Here is a 26,507-nt window from a genome sequence, read left to right as displayed (position 1 = left end):
CTCCTCCAATCTTAGAGGACTTCAGAGAAGCCTTTGTGCCCTGGTACTAAGGCAAGCAGAAGAAGGAAAAAGAAAGGATAAAATATTGCTAGGAAGAAATGGCCACACATCAACCTTCTGCCTGGATTAGTCAAAGAAGCTCAAGTTGAGAACCTGATTTAAGGTTGCTCAAGACTTTTAATAACTCCAGCCAGGTACCTGGCAAAAGCAAACAATCCCTCTCTGGAGAAAGGCATATCTATCTCAGGCTTGGAGGAGCCCCCCAAATAACTGCTTGACCAGCATGCAGTCAAAAATAGCTAAGTGCAAAAGAAACAAAACAATATGAATGCAACTAGCAGAATCAATAGACAGCAAAAATAACCTGTAGAAACTTTGAAGTTGGCATTGTCAGATACATATTTTTTATAATTTTTTTTTCTGCTTTTTGGAGTATAGTTGATTTACAATATTGTGTTGGTTTCCAATAGACAGCAAAGTGATTCGGTTTTATATATATATTGTTTTTTTTAATTTTTTCCATTGTAGTTTATTACAAGGTATTGAATATAGTTCTTTGTGCTACACAGTAAATCCTTGTTGCTTATCTATTTTATATGGTAATGTGTATCTGTTAATTCCATACTCCCAATTCATCCCTCCCCCTCCTTTGATAACCATAAGTTAGTTTTCTATGTCTATGAGTCTGTTTCTGTTTTGTAAATAAGTTCATTTGTACTATTTTTAGATTCAACATATAAGCAATATCATATGACATTTGTCTTTCTCTGTCTGACTTACTTCATTCAGTATGACAGTCTCTAGGTCCATCCATGTTGCTGCAAGTGGCAATATTTCATTCTTTTCATGGCTAACATTCCATTGTGTATGTGTATATACCACATCTTTATCCATTCATCTGTCGATGGATGTTTAGGTTGCTTCCATGTCTTGGCTATTGTAAATAGTGCCACTATGAACATTGGGGTACATAGATACAGATTTTTTAAGGTATGCTTATATTTAAAGAAAAAGGAAACTATAAAAAGTGATTTATCTGTATAAAAACAGATGATTGAACTTGGTGTACCCCCCAAAAATAATAAATAAATAAATAAATAAATAGTAAAAAAAAGTGATTTATTAGGTTTGATGAAGAATAAATCAGGACTCCTAGAAATGACAACTAAAATAAGTAAAATTAAAAGTTCAGTGAAGGCCAGCTAAGAAGACATAACAGTCCTAAATGTGTGCATACCAAAAACCAGAGTCTTAAAATACATGAAGCAAAAACTAGTAAGAGCTGAAAAGCAAAATAGGCAAATTCACAGCCATAGGTAGGACTTCAACACTCTACCTGCAGTGATTGACAGAACTGCTAGACAGAAAATCAGCAATGATATAGAAGAACTGAACAACACCATCAACCAACAGGATCTAACTGATGTGTATTTAACTCTCCACCAACAACAGCAGAATACACTTTTTTTTTTAAACACCCACGGAACATTTACTAAGATAGGCCATATTCTGAGCCGTAAAACAAACTTCACCATGTCTTAAAGAAACAAAGTCATACAGATTTCTCTGACCATAATGGAATCAAACTGAAATCAGTAAAAGAAAAACAACAGGGAAATATTAAAACACATGGAAATTAACATGCTGCTAAATAATCCATCGGTGAAAGAGAAAGTCTCAAAAGAATAAAATACCTAGGAATAAATCTAACCAAGGAGGTAAAAGACTTGTACTCAGAAAACTATAAGACACTAATGAAAGAAATCAAAGAAGACACAAACAGATGGAGGGACATACCATGTTCTTGGATTGGAAGAATCAACATTGTGAAAATGACTATATTACCGAAGGCAATCTACAGATTCAGTGCAATCCCAATCAAAGTATCAATGACATTATTCACAGAACTAGAACAAGAAATTTTATGATTTGTATGGAAACACAAAAGACCGACCCCAAATAGCCAAAGCAATCTTGAGAAGGAAAGACGGAGTTGGTGGAATCAGGCTTCCCAACTTCAGGCTATACTACAAGGCTACAGTGATCAAGACAGTATGGTACTGGCACAAAAACAGAAATATAGATCAATGGAACAGGATAGAAAGCCCAGAGATAAACTACGGTCAACTAATCTATGACAGAGGAGGCAAGGACATACAATGGAGAAAAGGCAGCCTCTTCAATAAGTGGTGCTGGGAAAACTGGACAGCTACATGTAAAAGAATGAAATTAGAACAATTCCTAACACCATACACAAAAATAAACTCAAAATGGATAAAAGACCTAAATGTAAGGCCAGACACTATAAAACTCCTAGAGGAAAACATAGGAAGAACACTCTCCGACGTAAATAACAGCAAGATCTTTTTTGATCCACCCCTAGAATAATGGAAATAAAAACAAAAATAAATAAGTGGGACCTAATGAAACTTCAAAGCTTCTGCACAGCAAAGGAAGCTATAAGCAAGATGAAAAGACAACCCTCAGAATGGGAAAAAATATTTGCAAATGAATCAACAGACAAAGGATTAATCTCCAAAATATATAAACAGTTTATCCAGCTCCATATCAAAAAAGCAAACAACCCAATCAAAAAATGGGCAGAAGAACTAAATAGGCATTTCTCCAAAGACAACATAGGGATGGCCAAGAGGCACGTGAAAAGCTGCTCAACATCACTAATTATTAGAGAAATGCAAATCAAAACAACGAGGTATCACTTTACACCGGTTAGAATGGGCATCATCAGAAAAGCTACAAACAGTAAATGCTGGAGAGGGAATAGAGAAAAAGGAACGCTCTTGCACTGCTGGTGGGAATGTAAACTGATACAGCCACTATGGAGAACAATATGGAGGTTCCTGGAAAAACTAAAAATAGAACTACCATATGACCCAGAAATCCCACTACTGGGCATATACCCAGAGAACACCATAATTCAAAAAGACACATGCACGCCAGTGTTCATTGCAGCACTATTTACAGTAGCCAGGACGTGGAAGCAACCTAAATGTCCATCAACAGATGAATGGATAAAGAAGATGTGGTACATACATACAATGGAATATTACTCAGCTCTAAAAAGCAATAAAACTGGGACATTTTTAGAGACATGGATGGACCTAGAGACTGTCATACAGAGTGAAGTGAGTCAGAAAGAGAAAAACAAATATTGTATATTAATACATATATGTGGACTATAGAAAAATGGTACAAATCAACCAGTTTGCAAGGCAGAAATAGAGACACAGATGTAGAGAACAAACATATGGACACCAAGTGGGGAAAGCAGGGAGGGTTGGGGGGGAGGAATGAATTGGGAGATTGGAATACCAAATTGTACACTCTAAATATATGCAATTTATTGTGAAAAATAAAAAAATAAAAAAATAAAAAGTTAAAAAAAGAATTTTTTAAATATATGAAACTAAATAAAAGTAAAAATACAACATATTAAAATGTGGTAAATAACATGGCAGCTAAAGCAATACTAAGAAGGAAGTTTATAACACTAAATGCTTATTTTAGGAAAAAAACTGGAAAGATCTTAAATCAAGAAATAAAAGGCATACAATAGGAAAAGAAGAAATAAAAATTTACCTGTTTGCATATGACATGGTTGTCTATGTAGACAATGCCAAGAAATCTATTTTTTTAAATCTCACAGAATAAGTGAGATAAAGATCAAAACAAAAATCAACAACATTTATGTGTAGTAATAACAAACATGTGAAACCAATATTAAAGATATAGTACCATTTACAGTTGATCTAAAGAAAATGAAATACTTAGATATAAATCAACAAAATATTTATATAATTTGTGTCCTAAAAATTATAAAATACTGATGAAAGAAATCAAAAGAGAAATAGACAAATGGAAATATTGACATGTTTGTAGATTGGAAGACAAAAAAAAATTCAGTGAATGATTTGGAATCAGACTAGAGAGAGAAAAATACAAACAGTGAACTGGAATATAGATCAAATGAAATTATCAAGAATGGAGCAGACAGGGAAAGAGATTTGTTTTTAATTCTAGAAAAGAGGGTAGGAGACATGGGGGCTACATATATACAATCAGAGAGCTAGAAGACGAGGGCACAGCACACGGCAGAGGTATTTTCTGAAGAGATAATGACTAAGAATTTTCCAGGTCTAATAAAAGACACCAATCCCCAGATTTAAGAGACCCAGTGATCCCAAAGCAGGATAAACAGAAATCCCTGAGTTGATAAAGAAAATAGTGAAAGCAACCAGAGAAATACAGCTTATCTTCACAGGAATGGCAATTAGAGTATAGATGGCTTCTCAACAGTATCAATTGAAAGTCAAAAGATGGTAGAAACATAACTTCAAAATATTGAAGAAAAATTATTGCCAACCAATTTGTTCATACACAGTAAAAAATATATTTGGGGAATGAGGGTAATATCTTGAAAATGTCTTTCAAGCATGGAGTCACTAACTTAAGGAAATTCTACAGGCTATATGAAGGAAAGTGATTCCCAGAGAGCAGGTCTGATATGCAAGAGAAATGGAGTGCAAAGGAAATGGCAATTTCTTGGGTAAATTTAAATGAACATTGGTTGTATAAAACAGAATGATAAGGTCTAATAGGGTCAGGGGAAACAATAGGCTTAAAATATGTACAAGACTAGCATGGACAGAGCTCTCTCTCTAGTCCCCATGTTGTTGAGAAAGAGGGGAAAGATTTTCATTTACTATGGCTGTGAGACTATATATAATTCCCATCTGAGAGAAAAAAATGAAATAAAGCCCAAACACAGGCAGGACAAGAGAAAAAAAGAACGTAAACTTGTGTGACAAGAAAGAAAATACTCTATAAGATGGTAGCTTTAAACTTAAATCTGTTAGCATTCACGTTAAATGTAAGTGAACTTAACATTCCAATTAAGAGTCAATAACTGTCAGACTTGACCAAAAATATTTTTTTTAATCCAGCTATAGGATTTTTACAAAAAAATTGCCTAAAACAAAAGTGTAGAAAGATTGAAAGTAAATGGATAAAAAATATGTGACATGCACATACTAATCAAAATAAAACTATTGAGGCTATATTACTATCACACATGTAGATTTTAAATAAAAACTATTACTAGAGAGAAAGAGGCTTGATTCACACATATGTAAGAATCATAAATATATAGGCACTTAAATAACATATCCTTAAAATATATGAAGCAAAAGTTGAAAGATCTAAAAAGAAAAATAGAAAAATTCACAATCATAGTGGGACTTTTTTTTTTTAACATTTTATTTATTTATTTTTGGCTGCATTGGGTCTTCGTTGCTAATCATGGGCTTTCTCTAGTTGAAGTGAGCAGGGGCTATTCTTTGTTGAAGTGCATGGGCTTCTCATTGTGGTGGCTTCTCTGGTTGCAGAGCATTAGCTCTAGGCGCATGGGCTTCAGTAGTTGTGGCACGCAGGCTCAGTAGTTGTGACTCATGGGCTCTAGAGCTCAGGCTCAGTAGTTGTGGCACACAGGCTTAGTTGCTCCACAGCATGTGGGATCTTCCTGGCCCAGGGATCAAACCCGTGTCCCCAGCATTGGCAAGTGGATTCTTAACCACTGCGCCACCAGGGAAGTCCCCATAGTGGGAGATTTTAACGTTCCTCTCTCAGTAACTAGTACCACAGGCAGACAAAAGAAATCAGTAAGAACATAGATTTAAACAAAACAATAAACAATATTGAGTAAATGGACAGAACATTGCACCCAACAGTCATAGAATATGCATTTTTTTAAGTACACATGGAACATTTACCAAAACTGATCATATCCTAGGACATAAAGCAAGTATCAACACATTTCAAGAGATTGAAATCAATAGAGTATGTTCTCTGACTACAGTGCAACTAAGCTAGAAATTAGTAACAAAAAGATTACAAAAAATCTCAATATTTTTGGTAATTCGGAAAAATACTTCTAAATAATTCATGGATCAAAAAAGGCATAATAATAAAAATTAGAAAGTATTTTGAACTGAATGATCATGAAAACACTACAAATCAAAAAGTAAATGCGAGTAAAGGCATGCTTAGAAGATACAAATAAAGTCATGCTTAGAGGGAATTTTTATAGCCAGAACTGTGTGTATTTGAAAATAAGACAAATGGCAAATTAGTTAGCTGAGCATCCATCACCAGGAGTTAGAAAAAGAACAGCAAAATAGCATCAAGAAAGTAGGAGGATAGAATTAATAAAAATGAACAGAAATTGATGAAATGGAAAACAAACATTCAGTAGAGAAGATCAATAAAGCCAAAAGTTGGTTCTTTGAAAAGACTAATGAGATTACAAACCTCTAGCAAGACTGAGCAAGGAAAAAGAATGGAAACACAACCAACCTTAAGAATGAAAAGAACATCACTACAGATGGTGTCGACACTAAAACAGATAAGAGAATATTGGAAACAACCTTATGCCGATACATTTCAAAATTTAGATATAATGGACAGAATCCTAGAAAAATGCAAGTTGCTAAAAATTATAATGAAGAAATAAAAATCTGAATCATTTTATAACCATTAAAGAAATTAAACCAGTAGTCAAAAAATTTCACACAAATTAGACTCCAGCCTCATAAGGCTTCACGGATGGGTTCTACCAAACACTTAAGGAAAAAAATGCTATTTCAATCCTACACAAGCTTTTTCAGAACATAGAAAAAGAGGAAACTCCCAACACTTTTTATAATAAGGCTAGAGTGACATTGTACCAAAACCTGATTAGGACATTAAGAGAAAAGAAAATTATAGACTTCTCTTGCTTCCTAAAAAAAGTTAGCAGAGTGAATCCATCAACATATTAAAAAGATAACATATCTTGACAAAACCGAGTTTACCTCAGGAATGCAGTATTAAAGATTAGAAAGGTAATCAGTGCAAAGCACTATATTAACTGACTAAAGGAGAAGAATCACAGTCATTTCAAGAGTTGCAGAGAATTCATTTATGACAGAAGCTCTTAAACTATGAATAGCTGGGAATGTCTTTTTTACTTTATTAAGATAACATTGATTTATAACATTATTAAGTTTCATGTGGTTTACAACATTATATTTCTACTTCTGTATACCTTACAAAGTGCTCACCATCAAAGATTTAGTTTCCATCTGTCACCATAATGTTGATCTCCTTTACCCATTTCACCCTCCTTCCACCCTCTGGTAACCACTACTCTGTTCTTTGTATCTATGGATTTGTGTTTGTTTGAGTTTGGTTTGGTTTGGTTTGTTCATTTATTTGGTTTTTTTTATTTTATTAGTTTTTTATATTCTACATGTGAGTGAAATCATACGGTATTTCTTTCTTCGTCTGACTTATTTCATTTAACATAATACCCTCAAAGTCCATCCATGTTGTAACAAATGGCAAGATTTCATCTTTTTTTATGGCTGAGTAGTATTCTATTGTGTGTGTGTGTGTGTGTGTGTGTGTGTGTGTGTGTATACACCACAATTTCATCCATTCATATGTTGATGGGCACTTAGGTTGCTTCCATGTCTTGGCTACTGTAAATAATGCTGCAATGAGTATAGGGGTGTGTGTATACTTTCAGATGAGTATTTTTGTATTCTTTGAATAAATATCCAGAAGTGGGATAGCTGGATCATATGGTAGTTCTATCCTTAATTTTTTTGAGGAATCTCCATACTGGCTTCTGCAGTGGCTCCTCCAATTTACATTCCCACCAACAATGCAAGAAGGTTTCCTTTTCTCCACATCCTCAACAATACATATTTCTTGTCTTTTTGATAATAGCCATTCTGACAGGTGTGATGTGGTATCTCGTGGTTTTGATTTGCATTTCCATGGTGTTTAGTGATGTTGAGCATCTTTTCATGTGCCTGTTGGTCATCTGTATGTCTTCTTTGGAAAAATGTCCATTCAGCTCCTCTGCCCATTTTCAAATTTTTTTTATTGTTAAGTTGTATGTATTCTTTATATGTTTGGGATATTAAATATATATATTTATTATTAACATATATATATATGTTAAAATAGATATATATTTGTCAGGATAGACCAGGCTACGCTGCAATAACAAATCCCCCAAGCTGAGGAGTGTAACACATTAAAGTTTATCTCTCATCAGATAAATCCTCTGTAGGTTCAGAAGATCCACAGGTCAGTTCCCTTCCAAGCTGTGTCTCAGGTATCCTGGTAGGCCTTATAGGCTTTGCTATCTCAATTGCAGCTTTCAGATTCACTATGAAGAGCTAGAGGGTAATACAAGAGTTTTTATGGCCAAGTCTACACGGGGCATACATCACTTCCACCCATGTCCCATTGACTATAACTCATTCAATTCACAAAAACCCAACCTAATTTCAAGAGGATCAGAAATATTAGCTTCCTGCGTGCCCAGAAAGGGGAAAAATAAAAATGAGTCTTAATGAACGCATGGCATGGTCTCTGCCACAACTGAAAAAGGATATCTAGAGAAAACTTGCAGAAAACATCATATGTAATAATGAACCTTGAAAGTTTTTCCTCTAATGGTGGGAATAACACAAGGATGCCTGCTAACACCAGCTCTATTCAGCATTATTCTAGAGGTCTTAAACAATGAAACAAGAAAAATAAAGTGTAAAAGGATTGTAAATGAGACAGCAAAATTGTCAGTATTTTCAGATGGTATTATTTTGGACTCTATTTAAAAGACTCTGCAGATAAACTATTAGAATTAATGAGAGAGTTTAGCAAGTTTATTAGATACATATTCAAGATACCCAAATCTGCAAAGAAGATATACAGATGGCTAACAAACACATGCAAAGATGCTCAACATCACTAGTCATTAAAGAAATGCAAGTCAAAGCCACCATGAGGTATCACCTCACACCGGTCAGAATGCCATCATCAAAAAATCTAGAAAGAATAAATGCTGGAGAGGGTACGGAGAAAAGGGAACACTCCTGCACTGTTGGTGGGAATGTAAATTGGTACAGCCACTATGGAAAACAGTATTTAAAAAACTAAAAACAGAATTACCATATGACCCAGCAATCCCACTACTGGGCATATACCCTGAGAAAACCATAATCCAAAAATACATGTGTACCACAGTGTTCATTGCAGCACTATTTACAATAGCCAGGACATGGAAGCAACCTAAATGCCCATCAACAGATGAATGGATAAAGAAGATGTGGCACATACATATAATGCAATATTACTCAGTCATAAAAAGGAAGGCAATTGAGTTATTTGTAGTGAGGTGGATGGATCTAGAGTCTAGTTATACAGAGTGAAGTAAGCCAGGAAGAGAAAAACAAATACCATATGCTAACACATATATATGGAATCTAAAAAATGGTACTGATGAACCCAGTGACAGGGCAACAATAAAGATGCAGATGTAGAGAACGGACTTGAGGACACGGCGAGCAGGGGCAGGGGGCGAAGGGGAAGCTGGGACAAAGTGAGAGAGAAGCATTGACATATATACACTACCAAATGTAAAATAGATAGCTAGTGGGAAGCTGCTGCATAAAATGGGGAGATCAACTCGATGATGGGTGATGATTTAGAGGACTGGGATAGGGAGGGTGGGAAGGAGTCTCGGGAGGGAGGGGATATGGGAATATATCTATAAATACAGCTGATTCACTTTGTTGTACAGCAGAAACTGGCACAACAGTGTAAAGCAATTATACTCCAATAAAGATCAAAAAAAAATACCTGTATCAATTATATTTCTACATATCAACAACAGGAAAAAAAGTATTTTTAAAATGCCATTTATAGTGGCATCAAAAAGATCAAGAATCTAGAATAAACCTTACAAAACGTGTGTTAAGTGCTCTACAAGAAAAATTGTAAAATTTTATTTAGAAACGTTTAAGACCTAAACAAATGGAAAGGTATACCATGCTCGTGGATTGGAAGACTCAATATCGTAAAAATATCAGTTCTCCCTAAATTGAATTATAGATTTAATTCAATGCCTATCAAATTTCAGCAGGTTTTGGGGGGGGTGGGGCTGGAGGGCTGTTTCATATTTGTGGAACTTGACAAGTGCTTTCTAAAATTTATGTGGAAAATGCAAAAAGTCAAGAATTGCCAAGACACTCTTGAAGAACAAGGTGGGAGGATTTACTTAACCAGACATCAAGATATGTACTAAAGCTCTATTAAACAAGGCAGTGTGATGTTGTACAAGGATGGCAAATACAGCCACATAACAGAACAGAGAGCGGAGAAACAGGCCCGTGCACAGATGGACACTAGGAGTTCCACACAGGCAACAATGTACAGCAGCGGGGCAGAGGAGGTCCTTTCGGTAAATGATGCTGGAATAAGTGACTATCCAAGTGGAAAATAATTTAATAGGATGCACATCATGCACAAAGACGCAAATGTGAAAAACAAAACTATAAAGCTTTTATGAGATAATATAGGAAAATATCCTCATAACACAAAATGCACTAGCCATAAAGGAAAAAAACTAACAACCCAGCTATGTAAAAACTAAGAACATTTGTTTTCAAAGGATTCCATAAAAAGACTAAGACAAGCCATCAAGTGAGAGAAGGTATTTATGACACATATAACCAACCAACAAAGGGGCTAATATTTGAAATAGATGAAGAGCTTTACAAATCAACAATGAAAAGGCAGACAACCCAAAATATGGGCAAAAGATTTGAACAGGCACTTCACAAAAAAATTAAGCTTGAATGTATAATAATATATATGAATAAATGCTCAGGCTCATTGGTAAGCAGAAAAGGGAACATAAAAACCACAATGAGATATAACTACACATCTATTGGATGGGAAAATCCTGACAATAACCCTGTACGGTTATTTGCTCGATGGTGTGGAGCAAATGAAACTCTCATGCATGCTGGTTGGAGAGTAAATATCTATAACCACTTTAGAAAATTGTTTGGCATTATCTAGTAAAGCTGCAAATACAGCTACCCAATGGCTTAGTACATATCCTAAGAAATATATACGTGTGCGCACAGGGAGACTTGTGCAAATATTTTCATAACAGCATTGTTGGTAATTGTCTAAAGCCAGAATCAAACTAAATCCATCAACAGTAAGATAGATCAATTATTTGGTATATAATCATGCAATAGAATATTATGCAGCAGTAAAACTGGTTTGACTACATGAATTTTATTAAAGTGAAAAAGGCTTAACGAAAGAACACATTCAGTATGACTCCATTTTTAAAAGTTTCAAAAGCAGGCAAAATCAATCTATATTTTTTAAGGATGCATAAATACATGGTAAAGCTATAAAAGAAAGCAAGAGAATTAATATTATAAAAATAAGAATAGTGATTAGCTTCCGTCAGAGTGTGGAACTTCCATCAGGTAGGGAACTTCTATATCTTAACCTAGGTGATAATTAGAACAGGATATACTTTACAACTCTTTGTCAGACTGTATTTTTTTGTCATGCCCTTTTATGTGCATATTATATCTTATAATACAATTTTTTAGAATATATCATATACAGAGTCAAAATATTATCTCCCCTCATAAACATTATCTAATATCATCCTTACCACAAGGTCCTGCCAAACGGATATTATCGCATTTTACAGATAGGAAAACTAAAGTTCAAATGGCTAAGTGTTTTATTTTTTCAAATAACTTGGTAATTTGCCTAAAGCATCCTAGTGAATGATGGAACTAGAGCTTCCACCGAAAGTCTTTGTGAGTCACATTCATATTCTTTCCATGATGGTTCTCTGTAGCTTCTACAGTTCACTGCAGCTCTAAACCTATACTGCCCCATTCTCGCTCAGCCATGCAGCATCACTCATAAGACAGCCCACATCTTTTCCAAAGCAGGCCTTCCCATTCCCTTGGCAGCACAGTCCTCCAAAGCCAATGGTGGGCCTGTGCAGTGAGTCTGCGTCCCATCACCCACTCACCTGTCCAGGCTAAATCCCATCCCTTTATCATTGATCCACAAAATCCTCTATTTGGACTAAAGAACTGTGCGTAACTATTGTCCCGTACATAGTTAGAGGACAGTGGTCCCCTGTAAGTCCCACACAGGGGGAGTCATCATGTTCCTCCAGCGTATTCTGACCCTACCCGTCCACATTACTGTCTGGGAGCCTCAGCTCAGCTCCACGCTCACAGCCCCTTCTCAGCTACTCCAGGGTGTAGAAGCTTCTGGAGGAGAGGCACGTGGTTCCTGAGGTAGCACCTTTACCCGGCCCAAGGGAGCTGGCCTGCCCAGCAGAGAATGGCAGGGTCTGATCCCACTCAGGACAAGGCCCCGAGAGTTTTAGCGCATGCCTGAATTCTAGCTGCTGGTGGCGAGCTCCTGTACCAGCCACGCCACTGCTCTCCCCTGCCTAGGCAGGTACCAGGTGATCGGGGGTATCATCTCCCCTGTCAATGACAACTACGGGAAGAAAGAACTCGTGGCTGCCCGGCACCGGGTGGCCATGGCCCGGCTGGCCCTGCAGACGTCCGACTGGATCCGGGTGGACACCTGGGAGAGTGAGCAGGCGCAGTGGACGGAGACGGTCAAAGTGCTGAGGTAACGATGGGCACACGCTCATGGGATGAGCAGGGGCCACTGTCACTTCTGCAGAGCCAGTGGGGTGACAGGGGGGATGGAGTGTTGAGTGGGGCTTCAGCCAGGCCCTCTCACCCAAATTCTGCAAGTGTTTTTCCTTAGAGGGAGAGAGACCAACAGATCCATATTCTCAGAGAGGTCCTGAGTGAAAAAATCACAAACCACTGCCCTTCAGGGTACGCTTTGTGGAAAAGCCCCATCTTGTTTCAGAGGGTTGTAGCATCTAGGCTCCAGGGCCACTACTCAGTAGCTGTGTGACATTAGGCACATGACAACTTCTCTGGGACACATTTCTCACTTGCAAAATGGGGACAATATAACCTAATGAGGATTACGAAAATGTAAACCCCTTTTCTGACACAGAACCGCACAATCATACTCAGTAAGTGAGACCTTGTATTATTGTCATCGTGGACTAGATTGAAAACCGCATCTATGTAATTGGCCATCTTTTCTAAGTGTGCAAATCCTGGGTTCTATAAATCTAGACTTCTTTAAAAACAACTATGAATCTAGAAACAGTTACAAAGGATTTTTTTTTTCTTTTAGAATTGCCATTAGCACTCAGCATAAGTAATGTAGCTGTTGAAAAGCCCCGGCAAGCCCTGTGTATGAGGGCAGTGAGTCTCTGACGTGTCTGGGAAGCTTTCCTGGGAGTTTGCTAGAGAAGCAGGAAGTCTCCCTGTCCTGGCTATCAGAGGGGATGGTGAGGTGGACCTGCCTGTCACTAATGACAGCCAGCTCTGCTGGAAGGGATTGCAAACTGTGGGCTGTGTCTTTATCTCTGTGGAAGCACTAGCATGGTCAGAGAACAGGAGACACAGGGGACCAGGCTGAATAATTGGCAGGCCTGTCCATGACTTGGCTTGGTTTTTATTTTCTACTTATCTTCAGAGTCACTTGGGAGAAAAACATTTATCTTTTCAAGCAAAGGTAAACATTTAGTTTCCAAGTCCTGGTTCTTATTACTTACACTTTACTGGGGAAAGAACCAGCTAGAAGCATTCAGCAGTTGCACTGCTACATTAAAATCCATTGCCAAATTAGAGGAGAGCAAATATGAAATAATTGTTAGATACATGCTTCTCTCTTTTTTTTAACATAAGGAATAAATGTACACCTAGATCATCCTTTTAGAATAAACAGTGTAGTCAGCTCTCATTTATCTAGGCTAACAGAGGGGAGCAGAAACAGATCAGATAATCCAACAAATCATTTAGCTTTAATATGTAGTCAGAAACAAAGAAACGCTCTCCTTCTCCACCCTGTGAGGGGCAGTGTGGCCTCGGGCTCAGATCTTGGAGCCAAATTTACTAGTGAAGTGACTTGGTGTCCGTGAGTTAGCCTCTCTGAGCCTCAATTCCTCACCTAATGAGATGGGGATGACACCACCTACTTCACTGGGATACTGTGTGAATTAAATGAGATAATGTCGGGAAATACCTGGTTTATAGTAGGTGCTTAATAATGTTAGCTACCTTCCCTGCATCCCTAACTGGCCCATAATTTATCCTTATAACAGATAAGCCGTTCACAGATAAATAGGATTTGACCACAGTACCGTGTAATTAATATCCTGCTGCAAAACGAAGACCTAGGATTTTACAGGACACATTCTTTTTCTTTTTCTTTTCTTTTCTTTTTTTTTTTTTTTACTGTATCCTTTAGACAAGTGCTTCTCAGCCCTGGCAGCACATTGACTCACATAGAGACCTTTCAAAAGTATGGAGGCCTGATTCTTACCCCGGAGACTGGGATGTCATTGGTCTGGGACAGGGCCTTAGGATTTTTAAGAGCCCCCTGGTGATTCTAATGTGTGGCCAGGGCTGAGGCCCACAGCCCCAGCCACCGGCTGTGTGACTTGTGCTTATGACTAGTGCTGGGACTGATCCACACCAGTGGTCTCAGTCCTGGCTGTAGGAATCACCTGGGAAGTTTTTCTAAATGCTCAACCTCCCCTACCCAAGATTATGATTTTTCTGGGGCAGGGTCTAGGCATGGGTATTTTTCTAAGGTTCCCAAATGGTTTATTTTGTGCAGCCAAGGTTGAGAATCTACTGATAAAAATAGTCAACACTTTTATCAGAAAGCTGATTTTTTTTTTCAACATTTGGGGTGGGCTTCATTAGAAAATTTGATTACTAATGTTTTCCTAAAATTACCAAAAGCATTTTTTTTAAGATTGAACATCTGGTTAAAACTGTAAAGTTAGGTGATTCTAGAAGCATGGTAGAAATCCACCCCACCCTTTGCTCCACTTAGTATCCGCTTGGTGGACTCAACAGTGAATCTACATCATGGTGACAGTGACATATGTCACTATGAAGGCAATTCACTGTAGGGCTTATTGAGTATTTTTTTCCTCCTTATCAAGTTGCTTATTTTTACTCTAATTTTTTTTTTAATCTGGGCCAGCTTTCACGCTTTTAGGGCACTTGATAACTTTTTCTACTTGCCCTTTCCCCATGTTGGGGGAGGGCCTTGGTCACGATGCCATTTGATGTGGTCCAGCAGCAGCAGCAGCTCATGTGCCCCTTGGCAAACATGGTCTTATGTTGTCCTCATTTTACAGGTGAGTAAAGTGAGGCTCAGAGAGGCTAAGTAACCACAGTCACACAGCAAATAAGCAAGTGCTAGAGCCCACCCAAGGCAGAGTGGAGGTCTGTGAGGAAGATGCATTTGGCACTGAAAGTAATCATTTGCACACCAGAGTTCAGAGCTCCAGCTAACACTCAAAGTAGGGTCAACTTGAACCAGGAGCTGCAAGGTAAGTAAAATAAAGTGATAATACCAGCTTTTATTGATCACCTACTATGTGTACCAGGTGTATATTATCTAGTCAGCTCAGAAACTCTGAGAAGTAGGTGAGTTTGGCCCCATTTCACAGATGAGGAAACAGAGGTTGTGAAAGGGTCAGCAACATACTCAAAGTCCTACAGTGAGAAAGTAGAGGTGAGACCAAAACCTACTTGTCTGATGCAAGATTCTAGACTAACCCAGGAGTGAATCCTCAGAGGTGATGTTTTCTAAAACCAAAGCAATAAGACAATAATGGGAACAGACAAGTCCAGTGAGGCCTGGAGAAGACCCCAGTGAGACCATTAGGAAGGACTTTGGACCTGAATTAAATGTATTTATTTACCCGCCTTCCATCCTTCCTAAATTCAGCTGACTTTAGGTAAGCAGTTTCCTAGGTGCCAAGAATATAAGGATGAATTAAATGAGCTCCCTGTTCACAGTCTGGTGGGAAAGACGGACTGAGCTTTTCTATGGATGGGCTGTGCTAAGCTCTTTATTTCATCCTCACAACAGCTCTCTGGGCTGGGTACTGTCATTGCCTCCCATTCTACAGATGAGGAAAGTGGAGGCAGATTGCTTAAGGCACCCACCAAGATTCCACAGCTCCGAGTTGGAACCAGCACACCAGCCCAGGCAGTCTCATTCTAGAACTTAACCTTCCTCCTAATAATAATCAGCATCAGCCCCTCCCCCAGCTGGGGAGAAGCCCTTGCTCCTTCACAGTCTTGTGATACTCAGGGTAGACAGGGCCGGCATTAACTTCTCTGACCAATTAACAGAGGCCAGTGAGGCCCTGACAGTGTTCGTGACTTACACAGGATCATACAAGCAGGAGAGCCTACACTTGAACCCAGCCACTCTGGCTACAGACACATGCTTCTCCCACCAGGCACCTCTTCCCAAACACAGCTCTAGTCAATGCATAATACAGTAGGTGGAAGGTGAAAGATCAGATTGATATGACACTGTGATTATCTGTGCTTGATTTAAAAGAAGAAGGCACGGGTATCTCTTGATTTGCAGAAGATAGATTGCTTAAAGAGTCAGGCCTGCCAAATGCGTGTGAGTCTAATCATATCTGAACCTCTAACACATAATGAGATTTGCTCTGCGCGGCACACTGCTACACTGCTCGGTGAACTTTGCATGTGTAACTCCTTACGTCTTCATAACCATCCATGGGAGGCAGGCACTCTCATCATCCCTTGTTTTGCAGGTGCCGAGACCGGAAACCACCCACCCGGGGTCCCACCGCTGGCCGGTGGGGGAGCCGGGATTCAACCCAGGCAGTCTGGCTCCAAGCCAGGCTCTGAGCATCACACTATCAAATTCTGAAGCACGAGCTCGTGATCCGAGCAAGCTTCTATTTTGAGACGCAGCTGTGGGCCACGCACTGTGCCCGTGCTTACTGTGTCTTAGCTCATTTACCTTCACAAAAGGCTAGGAAGTAGGTGTGTTATCCCAGCTTTATAACTGAAAATTTGTATTTTGAACTTGGGTCTGATTCTAATAGCCCAGACCCTTCATCCCCCCTATTCAACGTTTTATAAAAAGTGAGCTATTGAAAGAAAATACTAAAAGAGTAGAAATCTGCTTTTTTTCCTCCTTTCAGCCAGGGCTCACAGAAAGCAGTGAGCTGTCTGGCTGGGGCGGTCTTTGAGGACCCAGATGCATCACCCGGCAAAGGGCCTGATACATAGTAGGCCCTCAGCAAATATTTATGGAATGAGCTAGCTAAAAAGCAGGTTGAGACTTAAAATCGGAGGCCCCCCCCGGGTGGTTTGGGGGACTGCAGGCCACATGGACCCACCCTGAGCCCGTTTGCTTACAACACAGGCATCATCACAGCCAACTGCTCAGATCTCTGCCCTGGACGGAAGGCCCGGACCACAGCAAGGCCGGCTCCCCAGCCCCCGCAGGTGGGTGCTGACCCTCTCCTCCGTGGGAGGGTGAGATGTCAGGGCTTCAGGTGAGAACCGTTGGGAGTCACAGCCTCCTGGGCTCAGATAAGAGTTGTTGAGGCCTGCTTGGGGTGACACTTCCCAAGCTGAAAGGTCTAATTAAACAATCTGCCACCAGCCTTTGTAAATTGTTATGCTAATTTGGGATTTTCAGCCCCAAAGGCGTTTACCTACCCTTGTGACTTGTGCCTGTGACCTGGATTATAGTCAGGGCCACACAGGGATAAACTCCTGGGTGCTGCTGGGCTGCTTTTGAAAGCCTTAGCTTTTGGGAATACAAAATGTGTCATTATATCCCTAAACTAATATTCCATAGCAGTGTTACTCAATGTTTTACTCGGAAGAGGAAACCTATTTTTAAGGGATTTAAAGTCGATTTGGATTATCCTTTTAATTGGTAGCCCTGGGCTTCTACCCGGTTGTCAGCTCCTGGTGTTTGATGGAATGGTGTCAGCTGTGATTTCAGAGCACCTCCCATGGCAGCCCTGGTGCCGGGGGTCAAATGCATGTGGTGAAACGGTACCTCAGGCACATAAACAGGAGCTCTGTTACCAAGTCCAAGCTTGCTCTGCTCTCTGCATGACAGGCCAATGAATCGGAGACGAGGTGTTGAGGGAAGGAATACGACTTTATTTGGAAAGCTGGCAGACCAAGAAGATGGCAGACTAGTGTCTCCAAAAAACCATCTTCCTGGGATCTGGATGCCAGTCTGTTTTATAGAATCAGAGAGGGAGAGGCAGTGAGGAAGTAAAGTGAAAGGGCCATCAGTCTTGCAAAACATCTCCCGGAATGCCCCGCCTCGGTGAGGGGATATGCTAATTTCTTCTTTTCTGCAGCCATTCGCACAGGTGGGCAGGGCAGATTGTCCGCCTGTGAGCTGAACAGAGGCGCTTCAGTTTAACATTCAGGCAGAGGGGCAGGGTTCCCTGAGGCAGGCCATCATGTATGATTATAATAACAAAAGCAGCAAAAGCAAAGGTTAAATTAAAAGAAATAGATCTAACATGGAGTCCAGTTTAGCTCCTCTCTGTTACAGCACCAGTGATGTGGGGGAAGGCTGTGCCCCGAGCAGGGAATCACTGGTCCCACTGGGCCAACATTCCAGCAGGCTCTTCTGAGGGGTTTCCTCCAGTGGCTCTCCCAACTGTAGTTGGTGGGACTCTATTTCCCTATTAGAAGGGCTCCCAAGAATGTTACTGTGAAACAAACTTAAAATGGTGTCTCTACCGCAGGACCTTTCAGAGCCTTTACCGTGTTCCTGTGCATTGTGACTACGAGAAAGGGAAGTAGCTCAAAGCCATTCTTATCACTTGTTAATCATGGGACTCTTTTTAATGCGTATTAGTATTTCCCAGAGCACAGACTGCGAAATGCTCCTCTAAAAGGATTTGAAGGGTGGGTGGGGAGAGATAAATTAGAGGTTTGGGATTAACATACACACTGTACTATATATAAAATAGGTAAACAACAAGGACTTACTGTATAGCACAGGGAATTATACTCAGTATCTTGTAATAACCTATATTGGAAAAGAATCTGAAAAAAGAATATATGTTTATAATTAATTAATCAATTAATTTAAAGGACTTGAAAATGCCCTAAAGGTTTCCTGCAGCAGTTCCCAAATGCTGGTCAAAGGATCACTCACAGCAGAATCACCTGTGGGCTTGTTAAAAACACTAATTCCCAGGCCACGCCCCAGACCTCCCGAGAGGGGATGGGGCCTGAGACTCTGGATGTTTAATAGGTGTGCTGGGGAACTGCTTTACCACCATTCTGGGGAACTGGGCACTAGAGTAGGAATCCAAGAAAGAAGGAGCTGCAGGATCTGTATGATCAGCTTCTGCAGTGTTTATTACACTTCTCTGGTCTCCCTTTCTGCCTCCCCTCCATTTCCTGTGTGGGCTCCTCCCACCAGTCCCCCAGTCCTGAGCACAGCGCCCAGTGTGCATTCTCAGCCCTCTGCCTTCTTTCTGAATCACCTCTGGCTCAGCAGTCACTCCTAACAGGGTTCCGGAGACGCTGACTAAGAACAGAGACGGCCTGCCCAGACCCTGCCCTGAGCTGGAGACAGGCTGTGAATGGCAGTGAGTCCAGACGTGGATGAGGGGGGCTGTCTTGAGGAGGCGACACCTGCACCATGACTCGTAGGATCAGTAGGTTATCTGGGGGTTGGGGACATTGTGGGGCAGAGGGGCGGCTGAGTGAGGCACATAGTCAGGAAGTGCTGGGCACTCCATGCAGTCAGGGATGCTGGAGCTTGTGGCAAGAGGAAGGGAGTATTGATAGCTGACAGTGAGGTGGGAGGGATGCCATGCTTCACCTCTCTGCAGGTGCTTCCAGAATCCCTGTCTCTTTGCCTGGCCTGCCCCTCCTCCCCCTTCCCTTCTTGGCTCCCCTGTTGAAAACCTCTCTGTCCTGTGGGGACCAGATTGGAACCCACGTTCCTGTGAAACCAGCCCCTCCCCCCCCAAAGCTCACCCCACGTTCTTTTTGGATTTACCTTTCCAGGGGCTACTAGCCTGCTCTGTTTGGCCCTGTGATGTTGGGGGTTTGCTCCTTTTCCCCTTACTCTCTGTTCAAACCCTAAATCCTACTCATCTTGTTCTCTTCCAAAGTAACTGTTAAAAAGGGAAGTTTGCGGTGAATGAAAAGTGGGCTTTTCAATTTACCAAAATATATCAGGGGCTTTAAATATGTGTGTGTACCCTTTGCTTGATAAATTCCCCCCTAGGAATCTGGCTGATGAGATAATTAGAAATGGGATGAAGACATGCAGAAAAGATGTTTATCATGGCAGTTTTTATAGTGGAAGAAAATAAAAGCAACCTCAGTGTTTAAATGTCAGGAAATGAATAAGTAAATTATACTGCATGTATAGGATGAAAAATCTACACAAAAGGTTTTCATGATATGGGGAAACACTTAGGAGGTAAGTGGGGAAAAAATCAGGATACAATACTGTATAATCTCAAGTGTGTAAAAATATGTAAATATACTTTCACATCTATTTGCATGTTTACATAGAAAAGACAAGAAATACACCAAAATATTGACAGTTTTCTACATAAAGAATTATTTTTGCTGTTATTTTCTACTTTAAATACTTATGTACTTTTCATACATTCCATAATTGACACAGATTTCATGTTTGTCATCAGAAAAAAAAAAAAAACCTAGAGCAATTTTAAAAACGAAGGTGGGGTTTTTCTCACCACGAGTTTGGTTTTTGATGAGCTGGCTTGTATGTTACTAGTGACATGTTTCTAAAGGACCGTTTTGTGTGCTGTGTATTTTGTCATGTGCTGTTCTCCTCTGGAGCTGAGCTCAGCATTTTCTGGCTGTCGGAGCCCTGCTTTGCCCACCGCTCCTGTGACCTGCAGTCTTCCTTGGCCTCACCCAGAGGTGTGTGGGTGGCCTTGTCTTGGGCTGCTTGGATGTCACACTTTGGGGTGGATGATGCCTCAGTCCTTTAACAGCCCTCCTCTGTCGCTTGTGAAGGTGGTCCTTGCCCTGTCTGATGGGGCTGAGCACCGCTCAGCAAGCTTCAGAGGATTCTCCTTTCATGCAACCAGAGCAGATGCTTCATCCATTTCACACTGACTGTTCCAAGGTGGCCTTGTATGGTTAATTTGGGTGCCACCCTTCAGATGCCAATACCTGGCTCCATCTTGGGTATCCTGTCTAGACCCAGAACTCCTACACTCCAGAAACCACCCTCAGTGCCTGCACTAAGCAGGAAATTTCCATTGAATTCTCTCAATAACTCCCAGAGGAAGCTTTATTATCCCTACTACAGCTGAGGAAACAGGCCCATCAGCTATAACTATCCCAGGGTCCTCGCAGATCTGAAATTGGAACCCAGGGCTGACTGGCCTCAGAGTTGATGCTCTTCAATGTCAAAGAATTAGGGCAACTGGCCATTCAAAGGGAAAGGTCCAGGTGGCACTTCTCCTACTTTCTGTGTTAATCTCTGCTTCATCTGCTTTTCAAAGCCTGTGGCTATTCAGAGAGAGAGCACACTGCCCCAGAACGCCCACAGACATCTATTTATGTCACTGTATCACTGGACAAATCAAATTGGCAGCCTTTATTCAAAACCTCAGACATACACACTTTGGACTGTCACTCGGTCTACAGATTTTGTAGCTGCGATGTGAATGGATTCAAAAGGGAGATGTGAATGCCTCTGGGGGCCTAATGACAGGACTGCCCAGAGCTGGGGTCTGAGACGTGTGTGATTGGAAGGAGGGACCCATCACACCAGCCCCACAGACATGCCTTTGACTTGGGGGATGGGGGCAGGTGAGGGTACTTGTCGCTTCTGGGCAAGGGCTCGGAGTGAATCGTATTCTGTACTGTCATTGTTAATGAATTTAAACAGTATCTAATAACGAAGTGGGTATGTGGGAATCACCCCCACAAAAGTCCACTAGGAGAAGAATCCCTGACCTGTGGAAACAGGAGGGTGTGCCCCAGGCCCCAGGAGACCCTGGAATTCAATGCACACCATTTAACCTCCCCCATAGGAAGACCACACAACAACAACCCGATTGCTTGAAAGGTCAAACACTGGTCTTTTGCAATATTACCATGGTCAAATAAATAAGAACTTAGAGTACAGTCTTATAGGTGCAGAATAGTTTGGATCCACATACATGTTGTAAACAATGGGACCAGCCCAAATGAGGGAAAAGTCTAAGTTATTGAATAATTTTTAAATGTAGTTTTATTGATTTTAAAAGACCAGACACTTAGGAGATACTCCATAAGTGCTGAATGGATGTGCCGATGAATGGATTGGTGGATAAGTAGGTAGATGGATGGATGGATGGATGGACGGACAGACAGTAGTTAACACATGTCAGACTTACTCTGTTCCAAGCCCTGTTCTAAGTGTTTTACATTTATAAGCTCATTCAGTTCTAAAATAATCCTATGAGCTAAGTACTCTTACTATCCTCATTTTAAACTTGAGGTCACACAGCTTTTGAATGGCAGAGCCAAGACTTGAATCTGAAGAGCCTAGCTCTAGAGCCCTAGTTCTTAACCACAGAGAATTTATGAATACATGCCTTAATAAACGTTTGATTGTCATTTTATTATACCAATATTATGCTGCTGAAGTGTTTGAAGTGTGTTTCTGTAACTACATCTGCTGCCTTAAAATGAGTAAACAAGTCCAGTGCCACCATTTCATGGATGGGGAAACTGAGGCCCAGAGAAGGCTCTCAGCTTCAGCCTCACAGCAGCCTGTGCCTGACTGAGGCCAGAACTCCGACCTCTCCATGACACCTCTAGTTTCTCACTTTCCAGTGCCCTGCTGGTCGAGTGCTCCTTTGTAAACTTATCTCTCTGGTCCACTTCCAGATTCCTTAGGACGTTTCACAATAGAGGAGCCTAAACTGATGATTTACATCAGGTTTTCCCCAGCAGCTGGCATCCCTGAAGCCCCTCCCAGCTGAGGTTTCAGGGTGACTGAGAGATGCCCGCACCCTAGGAGCCCAGCCTTTGCTGCTCACTGAAGCTAGAACTGGCTTCCAAAAGGACTAGAGGCCTGCTGGTTGCTTCTAGCATAGACTTGGTTTTTCCTTTTCCAGTTAGCCCATTCAAAGGGGACACGAATGGGAATGATGCCAGGAAAATCCAGGCAGGGCGACGCATGTACAATTCCTGCCAGCAGGCGGCGGCCGAGCCTAACGGTTTCAAATGCCCCAGTTGGAGGCTGGCTGTGGGCATTTGAATCCTGACTCCTCTGCCTAAATGAGTCACTCACCTTTCTGTGCCTCAGTTTCCCCTTCTGCAAAATGGGCACAACAATAACACTCTATCTTCTGAGGTTGTTCTGAGGCTCAAATGAGATTAAACACATAAAGCACTTAGCAGTAGTGCCCATAGTAAACAACCAATAAATGTTAAGTATCCTTTAATCATCACAATTATCGTTCTCTGTTAGAACAAAGGCCAAAGGATTATCCACATTGACCAGTTGCTCTAGAGCTTTGTTTTATTGATAACAGATGAAAAGGTCACCAGCAGGGGTCTTAGAGACCTTTTAGTTACCCGAAGATCCTTTGTGATTAACCTTTAAGATGAGAATGTACTTATAAAAGTACCAGGTGTTGAAATAGTACCAGTACCAGGGCTGAAATAGATTTCAAGAAAGGCAGTGACTTGCCGGAGGCCCATCGCTTGTTAGTCCTAGGGCTTTACGAACGTCACCTTCTATCAGAAGATGGGGTTCTAGGTACAGCACAGCCACCTTTGGACTCTGCCAGGGGTCCAGCAACCACAGACAGCCTTGTGGTTATAACACTGAAAAAAAAAAAATCCATTTTGTATTACTTGACACTTTGCCCGTGTTAAACAAAAGATTTATTGATTAAAGTATTACTTAAAACTCTATGTCCCTAAAGTAGCTTCAGATTCATTTACATGCTTTTTCTTTTTAAGTCATGAACGGGGAGACATTGAATTCCCCCATACATTCCAAGAAAAGCAGTTTGTGAAAATTTCAAACAGAATGTGATGTTATCTTTTCTGGCTGTGACCCTTCTCTAACTTTCTTGGAATCCACCCTTGTTTTTCCAGGTGTCCCTGAGCTGAAGCTCCTCTGCGGGGCAGATGTCCTAAAGACCTTCCAGACCCCCAACCTGTGGAAAGACACGCACATCCAGGAAATAGTGGAGAAGTTCGGCTTGGTGTGCGTGGGCCGGGCAGGGCATGACCCAAAGGGGTACATCTTGGGCTCGCCCATCCTGCAAAGGTACCAGAACAACATCCACCTAGCTAGGGAGCCCGTGCAGAACGAGATCAGCGCCACGTACGTCAGGTGGGCCCTGGGCCAAGGGCAGAGTGTGAAGTACCTGCTCCCCGATGCCGTCATCTCCTACATCAAGGAGCACAACCTCTACACCAGGGACACTGACCCGGAAAAGGAATGAAATTTAACGGAGCTGCGGAGGGCCAGTCCCTCCTCCTCCACTGGCTCGTCCTGAGGACGGGGCGCTTACAGTCTTTGTTTTCCAAAATTTTTCCCTTATTCATTTGGTTTGTTTCAACAGTGATTTTGCTTCTGAGGCATCTTCTGTCCCAGGAAGAGATACCTTCCTCGGGGAGGAGCAAATGCCTGCATCACAGGGTGGACATTTATCATAGAAGTTAAAGTGGTGTGGCCGGTCGCCAAGATTAGACAGAAGTTCTCAGAACCTCTGGATGAAGAGACGTTCTTATTTTGTAAATGCTAGCTGTGGCTGCACACTGAAGGCAGTTCTGTGCATGGCAGGGGCCCCCGAGGGTCAGGTCAGAATTGCCCACAAAGCGTTCTTTAACTAGGACCAGGTGCAGCTTGCTGGTCTTGATTGGAGAGACTTGACAGGATGCTAATTACCAAACAGTGGGCTTTGTCAATGCCTTGTTTCAACAAAATAATGCTCATAGAGGAGTCCAAAATTTGGAAGCAGCACTTTGTTGATTGACACTGAATCTTCCTTTACGAACCATTGTCTGCCTGTCTACTGGCCACTGATAAAATTTAAACTAAAATCTAAGTAGTGATCCTCAATATTTTGATACAATACATATATATATACACATATTTTTAAACACAGCTATTCTATAAATGCCAGAGCGCCTGACTTCCAGGTTTCTAAAAAAGAACTGAGGTAAAACAGATGCTTTGACTCTTTTAGAGGATCTTTTTGAATGTTTTATGACTGCCTGCCTGTTTGAATATTGGCGAAGGAATAAATAATAAATCAACATCAAAAAGTACTAATGAAAAGTTTCTCTTTTTTCTTTCTTTGTTATATTATTAATGCCTGATGTACCAGCTGTTGCTTTTCTTTTTTAGCTACTCCATGAAATGTGCTGCTGTTGCAATCGAACTGGCGTGAATTTAAAAGTTTCCATTCCCAGGTACCAGCCATGGAGGACCCAATTGCTGTTCAACACCAAGCAAATGGTTCTCTAAGCTTTGGGCCGACGGCTCTGTTCAGGTGAGCCCCAAAAGGTGCCCACAGGAGCTGGTGTGTGTGTTCAGGATTTTCCCTTCCACTCCCGATGAGGAAGAGGTTTTGACTAGCCAGACTCTGAGTTTACTCTTTCCACTTGCTGACCAAGTGACTGAACGCAGTTAGAATTTCCTTCTCTAGGATTTTACCCTGGTTCATCCTTGCTACAAATTTAATCGTGGAGAAACACAAAGGGTCAGTGGGAAGAATCTAGTATCTCCCCAAATATATCCCAGTGTCTGCAGGTGTGTCAGGATGGACATGAGTGAAGTAGGAAATCAGAGTTTCCTGCAGGGAGAGTAGTGGGGCCCTCCCGTGGGAGGCTCGAGATGTCCACCCCTGCAACCTCTAAAGCTGCTGGCCATCCCCCACCCTGATGAGCTCTGCCCTCAAGAGCTCCCTAAGGACCCTGATAATTCATGGGAATAGGACTCAAACAGCCCTGCCCAAAAGCTGGCACAGCAAGCTGGGAGATGTTGACTAGCTCCCTTCCCCACTGTGAGCCTCAGTTTCCCAATCTCTAAAATTGGGAGGTTTGATTATACATCCTCTAAATTATCTTCCAGCTGCTTTTCTAAGACCCTCAGTGCCTCTGACTTCAGGCTCTCCACGCTTCTTTGGGTCCAGTACACTTCTAGCCCCACTGGAAGCTCCCCAAGGGCAGGAGTCTTTGTTTTCTTTGCTGCTGTATCCTAAGTGCCAAGAAATTTGCTACTCCAAGTGTGGTCCCAGGCCCAGCGTTTTCACCCCCTGGGAGCTGGTTAGAAATGCAGACTCTCAGGGTCCTCCCCAGACCTACTGACTCAGTATCTGTATTTGAATAAGATTCCCTGTTATAATAAATATTCATTTTGTTTTGAATAAACTGAATGTATGGCTGAAATTGCATCACATTCACTGTGGCGAATAGCTTTCTACCGTAGTCCCCACTGTTCTGTGTGGCATATAGAAGGCAAAGGAGGAAAAGAAAAAAGAAAAACAGCAAACAGCTGTAGTGTCCAGAAAAAGTGATGGAGAGGGAGGCTGTGGCTGTGAGGTGGGGCTTCTCACCTTGGGCACTCCTGACATTCTGGGCCAGAGAATTCTTTGCTGGGAGGGGCTGTCCTGTGCCTTGTAGGATGCTTAGCAATATCCCTGGCTTCTGTTCATT

General features: G+C 41.3%; 1 protein-coding gene across 1 annotated transcript in view; it reads left to right on the top strand.

The window, feature by feature from the left end:
* NMNAT3 (nicotinamide nucleotide adenylyltransferase 3) overlaps nucleotides 1-26,174 on the top strand; it is a 129,056-nt gene extending 102,882 nt beyond the window's left edge. Inside the window, exons 4-6 of the mRNA XM_057737788.1 lie at nucleotides 12,363-12,546; nucleotides 17,221-17,303; nucleotides 23,937-26,174. Of these exons, the coding sequence (XP_057593771.1) occupies nucleotides 12,363-12,546; nucleotides 17,221-17,303; nucleotides 23,937-24,289 (620 nt within the window). The 3' untranslated portion in view covers nucleotides 24,290-26,174. The remainder of the gene's footprint in view (nucleotides 1-12,362; nucleotides 12,547-17,220; nucleotides 17,304-23,936) is intronic.
* The last annotated feature ends 333 nt before the right edge of the window (nucleotides 26,175-26,507 follow it).

This window comes from Hippopotamus amphibius, chromosome 6, assembly GCF_030028045.1.
Source record: "Hippopotamus amphibius kiboko isolate mHipAmp2 chromosome 6, mHipAmp2.hap2, whole genome shotgun sequence".
NCBI classification, from domain to species: domain Eukaryota; kingdom Metazoa; phylum Chordata; class Mammalia; order Artiodactyla; family Hippopotamidae; genus Hippopotamus; species Hippopotamus amphibius.
This window is presented reverse-complemented; position numbering and strand designations above follow the sequence as displayed.